This window comes from Asparagus officinalis, chromosome 8 (genome assembly GCF_001876935.1).
Source record: "Asparagus officinalis chromosome 8, Aspof.V1, whole genome shotgun sequence".
NCBI lineage: Eukaryota > Viridiplantae > Streptophyta > Magnoliopsida > Asparagales > Asparagaceae > Asparagus > Asparagus officinalis.
This window is the reverse complement of record NC_033801.1, coordinates 65648630-65656270: the sequence shown is the minus strand read 5'-3', so window position 1 is coordinate 65656270 and position 7641 is coordinate 65648630. Positions and strand designations below refer to the sequence as shown.

The 7641-nt window shown below is 42.7% G+C and overlaps 1 protein-coding gene across 1 annotated transcript in view; it reads left to right on the top strand.

The window, feature by feature from the left end:
- LOC109821320 (classical arabinogalactan protein 9-like) overlaps positions 1–5621 on the top strand; it is a 9408-nt gene extending 3787 nt beyond the window's left edge. Inside the window, exon 3 of the mRNA XM_020387510.1 lies at positions 5562–5621. Within this exon, the coding sequence (XP_020243099.1) occupies positions 5562–5621 (60 nt within the window). The remainder of the gene's footprint in view (positions 1–5561) is intronic.

Sequence of the window (7641 nt, the reverse complement as noted above, 5' to 3'; positions counted from 1 at the left end):
ATCAGTCGAGAGGGTATAGCAGTGGACCCGGCTAAGGTCACGGCAGTTCTTGATTGGGAGCCACCGAAGACGGTGACAGAGATTCGCAGCTTTTTGGGTTTGGCTGGTTACTACAGGAAGTTCATTCAGGACTTCTCGAAGATTTCGACACCGATTACACACCTTACGAAGAAGGGTGTACAGTTCATATGGAGTAAGGAGTGCCAGGAGGCTTTTGATATCTTGAAAGCCAAGCTGACCACGACGCCGGTTTTGACCATTTCGAGCAGCGATAGGACCTTTGTCGTGTATACTGATGCGTCGTTGGCCGGCTTAGGGGGGTATTGATACAGACTCAGAGGGTAGTAGCTTATATCTCACGGCAGTTGAGGGTACATGAGCAGAACTATCCCACTCATGACTTGGAGTTGGCGGCAGTGGTATTTGCATTAAAGTCATGGAGACACTACTTGTATGGAGTGCAGTTTGAGCTATTCATAGACCATCAGAGTCTGAAGTATCTCTTTTCTCAGAAGGAACTTAATCAGAGGCAGAGGAGGTGGATTGATGCATTAAGCAGGAAGCGTCGACATCAGATTTCAGCTTTGAGGTGTTCATTGCATCGGGATCTTATCACTCTTAGCCAGTTTGATTTTAGACCCGAGATTGGAGGAACCAATGTATTTTTGGGAGCTATGTTAGTGCAGCTATCTTGGAGTGACAGAGTTGTCAGAGCTCAGTTGGGAGACTCTTGGATTCAAATCCGAAAGGAGGAGATCTCCAAGGAGCCTAAGGCTGATTGGATCATTGGAGCAGATGGAGGTCTACGGATGAAGGGTAGATTGGTTATGCCAGCCAGTGCAGAGCTGAAGAGAGAGTTATTTGATGAGGCACACCGCACTCGGTACACAGTACATCCAGGTACTACCAAGATGTACAAGGACCTGAAAAGACATTTCTGGTGGAGTGGTATGCGGAGAGAGATTGCAGAGTATGTAGCTAGATGTTTTACCTGTCAGTAGGTGAAGGCAGAACACCAGAGACCGGCAGGGACACTTCAGCCTTTACCCATTCCAGAGTGGAAGTGGGCAGACATTTCTATGGATTTTATTGTGGGGTTGCCGAAGTCGAAGAAGGGGAATGATTCTGTTTGGGTGATAGTGGACCGGTTGACGAAGTCAGCGCATTTTATTCCGGTGAGGACCACTTATACAGCCGAGGCATATGCGGGGATCTTCATTCGGGAGATAGTTCGACTTCACGGAGTTCCAGATTCGATCGTGTCGGATCGGGGATCGGTGTTCACTTCACACTTTTGGAGGAGCTTCCAGGACTCATTTGGCAGCGGGCTATCTTATAGCAGTGTCTTTCACCCACAGACGGATGGTCAGACGGAGAGGGTGAATCAGGTGTTGGAGGACATGTTGCGGGCATGTGTCATTGACTTCCAAGGCAGCTGGGAGGATCATATTCCATTGGTAGAATTCGCTTATAACAACAGTTATCAAGCGACGATCGGGATGGCTCCGTATGAGGCATTGTACGGGAGACCCTGTAGATCACCGATATGTTGGGCAGAGCCAGAGGACAGCTTGATGCTTGGGCCAGAGCTTGTGAGGCAGACTACCGAGAAGGTAGCATTGATCAGAGAGCGGATTCTAGCCGCTCAGAGCCGGCAGAAGAGTTATGCAGATAAGAGACGAAGACCCCTAGAGTTTCAGATTGGGGATTTGGTTATGCTGAAGGTATCGCCTATGAAAGGCGTGCAGCGATTCGGGAGGCGAGGGAAGCTTGCGCCGAGATATATTGGACCTTTCAGGATTTTGGAGCGCATTGGAGCGGTGTCATACAGACTAGATCTTCCAGCATCTATGTCTAGTGTACACAATGTATTCCATATCTCTATGCTCAAGAAGCACTTGCATGATGAGGAGCAGCAGCGAGTGTTGGATGCACCGGAGATTGAGCTTCGAGATGATTTGACTACTATTGAGATCCCAGTGTCTATACTTGCTAGAGAGGACAAGAGGCTCAGGAACAAGGTGATTCCATTGGTGAAAGTTCAATGGAACCGAAGTGGAGTTGAGGAAGCTTCTTGGGAGCGCGAGGAGGGCATGCGACGCGACTACCCACATTTGTTTGATCAGGTAAATAAATTTTCTGACAAGTACCTTATGGTATGTATCTTATATGATATTTGGACATTTGGTTATATTTGCATTTAACACTAGTATGAGAATATTCTCGCTTAATTCTTAATCTTTCGGAACACACGGTATATATATGGGGGGTTCCTTGTTTGGATTTTTCACCCGATGTACTAGTTCCACTAGATTAAGATTTGAGCGGGAGTGTTACCATTTTAGAGCGTTAAGTATAAATATCTCTATATGTTTATTTGGAAGTTCACGTTGTGAGATGCATATAGTTTCCGAATTTCGAGGACGAAATTCTTCTAAGGGGGGAAGAATGTAGAACCCCGTAAATTTTTATATATGAATATATATGAATTATTAGTAAATAAATAATTCTTAGTTAATAAATAGCTTGAGGTCATTGATGTACATGATAACAAGTTATTTGAGATGATATGAGAGTATGGGTGTAGAGTTTTGTGTGTTGGTTTTGCAAATAAGCAAAACATGCACAAAAACTGAAAATGTCCAGATCAGTCGACACATCAGTCGACTGACTGTATCAGTCGACACATCAGTCGACTGATGCGCTGATTTCCAGTTTTTACAGGTTTCGGGTCTGTTTTGTTTTGATTCGGGTTTGGGTCGGGTTTAAGGGTTCATATATAATCTCCTTCACCCGAAATCATCCCCTCTCCTCTTCAGACCAGAGAAACCCTAGCCCCCTCTCTTCTCTCTCAAACCCTAGGATAGTTCTTGGTGATTTTGGGGCGAAATTGGAGGATTTTCGTCGGGATCTTCAGTTTGCAGCGAAAGGAATCACTCCCCCTCAGATCCAGGAGCTCTTCATCACCTCAGAGGCGAGTAACATCTCGCCCAACCTTGTCCCATTCTTTTTAAACGTTTTCAAATGGTTTTATTGAGATCTCTTTGGCCTAAAACGTATTTTGAGTACAAAGATTGGATTTTTATTGCATGTAACATGAAGATGTGCATTTTCAGTATAATAAATAACCTACCAATGTTTGGTAAATTTAAAATCCAGATCTGAAATGTTTTAAAAGAGATTTAACATGGGTTTTGTTTTGAAAAGTGTTTTTAAAACATAAATACTTATGTTTAGAGTTTTATTCATGTATATGTATGTGAAAGTTATGTTTCAGTTAGTCCATACATGTTAATATTCGTATGATTCATGCTTGGAATTGATGGGGATGAGTTTAGATCAAATTTTGGGTATATAAGAACCTGTACAGATTATCTGCAGTCTGTCGGTCGACTGATCAGTCGACCGACGGGCAAATTGTTCAGCCATCAGTCGACTGATCAGTCGACTGACGGGCTGATTCTGCTTTCTCAGCTTCTCGGTCGACTGGTCAGTCGACTGGCGAGCTGAGGCTGTGCTGTCTGAGCTCCATCAGTCGACGTATGAGTCGACTGACGTCATCAGTCGACACATCAGTCGACTGATGAGCTGTTTTACAGATTCTTGATCTGTTTAAGTTGTCTTTCGGGGTCGCCTCGGTAACCTGACCCTAGTTTATCACGTTAATGATTTATCTGTGCATGTGGGTTGACTTTTGACATGAGTTTAGACATGTACATCGGGATGCGTGCGGGTTTAGATTTGGTGTATTTTTACATGTATGCAAGTGATAAATTACATTTCCTTCATTTATAGTCTACGTGTTGGACAATACATTATTCTGATCCATGTGTTGGATACTTACCATCTTGGTCCATGTGTTGGACATGCATTCTATTCAGTCCATGTGTTGGACCTACATCACTTTTAGTCCATGTGTTGGACATTTTTGCCAAACCTTGAGCATGGTACACATTTGAGTTTTGGAACACGATTTTTTTTGATACCGTTAAGACATGATAGCTACCTAGACTGGGAATGACACTTATGTAGAATACGACTTGATATTTTATGGCATGGGACACCACATGATACTCTACTTATGTTCTGAGATGGGTTGTCTTTCCTTTTATTTATTTTCTGTTCACGTATTAGACTCCGGGTTTGGTACTTAGGGATTTTCAATTTGGGATACAAGGTATATATATGAGGGTTTCCTTGTTTGGATTATTTCGCTCGACGTACCTATGCCCGTGTTGAAACTTCCTAAGTACTAAAGCCCATTGTTCATTTCTAGGATAATTGCCTATATATATATATATCTATATATATGTTTTGTGATAACTGTATTTTCTTATACAACGAGCCCTATTCCCTTGGGGTTGGTTGTGATGTTGCTCGCTAGCGCTTGACGCTCGTTGTCCCTCCCCCTTTCAGGTAACGAGCCAGGAGCCCGGAGAGTCGCAGGTTGATGGCGACACACCTTAGTGTTTAGCTGTCTAGTTCTGTTCATGTTGGAGCTCCATTGTAGTTTTTATTAGACATTTGACAGTATTGTTCTAGAAGTTGTAAAGGCTATGTGCCTTATTTCCTTCTTGTCAGACATTTGTATATGAGACTTGTTGAGTATTCCAGATTTATCTACTCAGATTTTGGCTATGTATTTCTGTATTGTTGGATGATGAGATATTTATGTGACTGTTATCATTTCATCAGTATTCCTTGTATAACCTTTTACCTGTTTTGTACCTACACCAGTTATTGATTCTACTAGACAGATGTTAATTGTGATGGTGAAACATGTTATTGCACGGTGTGGTGCATGGCAGGTTTGACATTCTTGGTTTCACCTTGGACTGCAGCCTTGTGTGAACCCAGGGGCGTCACACAAACGCCCACATGTCATGCCTGCCCGGCATGCTTCTGTTACTTCTTATTCACCTATCTTTCATAACTTTCTTGCTGTCATTCATACTATTATTGAGCCAAAGTCCTTCCAAGAGGCAGTTCAAATTCCAGAGTGGCGACAGGCTATGGCTGAGGAATTTCAAGCCTTTCAGCAAACTCATACCTGGGATGTTATTCCCTATCCTCCTGGGATCTCTCTTGTTGGTAATAAATGGGTTTATAAGGTCAAGTTTCGTCCTGATGGCACCATTGAACATCGAAAAGCTCGTTTAGTGGCTCGAGGTTTTACTCAGCAACAAGGTATTGATTATGAGGAGACCTTTGCTCCTGTTGCTCAGATGCCCACTGTTCGTACTCTCCTTGCGGTCGCTGCTACTCATCGTTAGCCCTTATACCAGATGGATGTCAAAAATACTTTTCTTCATGGCTCTTTATCAAAGACTGTATATATGCAACCGCCTCCAGGGTTAAATATTCCTTCGGGACATGTATGTCTCCTTCGCCGTGCTGTTTATGGTCTCAAGCAGGCACCCCGCGCTTGTTTGAGTGTTTTCGTGATGTCGTGCTCAAAGCGGGCTTTGTAGAAAGTCATCAAGATGCTTCTCTGTTTGTTCGCACTACATCGCGTGGCAGAGTTTTATTACTCATCTATGTAGATGATATGATCATTACAGGTGATGATATGGCAGGTATACAATATGCAAAATCTCAGTTACAACAACAGTTCCACATGAAGGATCTTGGATCTCTTAGGTATTTTTTTGGTCTAGAAATTTCTCAAGGCCTGCGGGGTGTATTACTGTCTTAACAGAAGTATCTCTCAGGTATTCTAAATCAAGCTGAGCTAACTGACAATGCAACTGTCGATACTCCACTCCAGCAGAATGTCAAACTTTGCTCTACTGACGGTGAGCCTCTATCTGATCCTACCCGATATCGACATCTTGTTGGTCAGTTGGTCTATTTGTGCATCTCTCGACCAGATATCTCTCATGCTATTAGTATTGTCAGTCAATTTGTTAGTACCCCACGTTCTGTACACTATGCTGTCTTATTATGGATTCTTCGGTACCTCCGGGGTACTAGTACTCGCTCTCTTTTGCTTCCTGCTACATCTAAGTTAGAGCTTTGTGCATATTCTGATACTGATTGGGCTGGTGATCCAACTACCAGAAAGTCTACCGCAGGTTATTGTATATTTCTTGGTAATTCCCTTATTTTCTGGCGAAGTAAGAAACAAGATGTTATTGCTCTTTCCAGTACTGAGGCAGAGTATCGTGCAATGTCCACAACAGCTAAAGAGATTATTCATCTTCGTCGCCTTCTCAGTGATTTCGACATTTCTGTTACGACTCCTACTCCTCTCTACTGTGATAATAAGAGTGCCATCCAGATTGCTAATAATCCAGTATTTCATGAAAGGACCAAACATATTAAGATCGGCGCTCATTTTGTCCGTCACTAAGTTATCAAGGATAAGACAATTCTACTTTTTCATGTTTCATCCGCTGACGAGCTTGCAGATTTCTTCACAAAGGCCTTACTTGTTCATCGGTTCCAGTTTCTTGTACGCAAACTCACTTTGTTTGATCCAACATGAGTTTGAAGGGGGTTGTTGATACTAGTGTATTGTAGTGGGGTTTTAGTCCCACATTGCTTGGGAGAACAAACCTCACACTCCTCTACTTCTATAAATATATGTGCACACTCAATATTCAACTTAAGGGAAATTTACTCAAGATTCTCTCTCTCTCTTACTTTAACAGTCCAAAAGCTAGTTTATAGTTTCACAATAATTAGGCCAAAATTAAACCAAATTTTTTAGTTTAAAATTTAGCCTTTAATTAGTTTTCTTTTAGGCCACCCCTGCTTGGACTAACTTTGGTCTTGATAAAGAAAACTAGTCTTAAACTTGTCTCCTTTTGTAGTTGGCAAACATAGACTAAAAACTCACACAAGGAGTCAAATGCGAGAGCATGCACCCAATGGAACGTCTACATGCGTTGGACTAAGAGATGTCAGATATGTACACATCGTGCGAGTTCTAGCCTAGGCTATAATCATGCTAACATAGTCTTGAAGCATATGTGGTTTCTAGAGATCCATCAAAGCATGAGCTCAGATGGTAATTTGTTGGGTTGTAAAACGCATTAAATGAGATGGATTAGGTTAATCTACTTGGGTCCATGTTGTGCGCGGCGAAAGCCTCGAATCGACATGAACAAGAACAAAAGATAAATAACAACTAATAAGCCAAACACAATATCACAGCAAGACAACGAGTTTAACGTGGTTTGGTAAGTTGCCTACATCCACTGGGCAAGGAGGGGAGATTTCTTCCTATTAGAAATCAAGAGAATACAAATAGAGTTACAAATCTCACCGATCAAAGCATAAAACAAAGCTCTAGATTTTTCACAAATCTCCCACAATTGGATGCAGCAATCCTCTCCCAAAGACTGCTAAAAAACGTCCTTGCATTAACCCTAACTAATCAGGATTAGAGTTATATATCAGCTCCAAAATGAACCGGGTCAAATAACCGACCCAACTGCAAATCCGCTACGTGGTCGACCGTGATGATCGATCGTGCAGGTATCGCAGTCGACCGCGGAGGTCGACCGAATACCCCCGACAGAGAATAAATCGATTACAAGAAACCCACAGTCGACCGCGACGGTCGACCGAACCAAATCCCGAGAGTTGAATCGCCTGCAGGGTTTGCGCGGTCGACTGTCACAATCGACCGCCTTC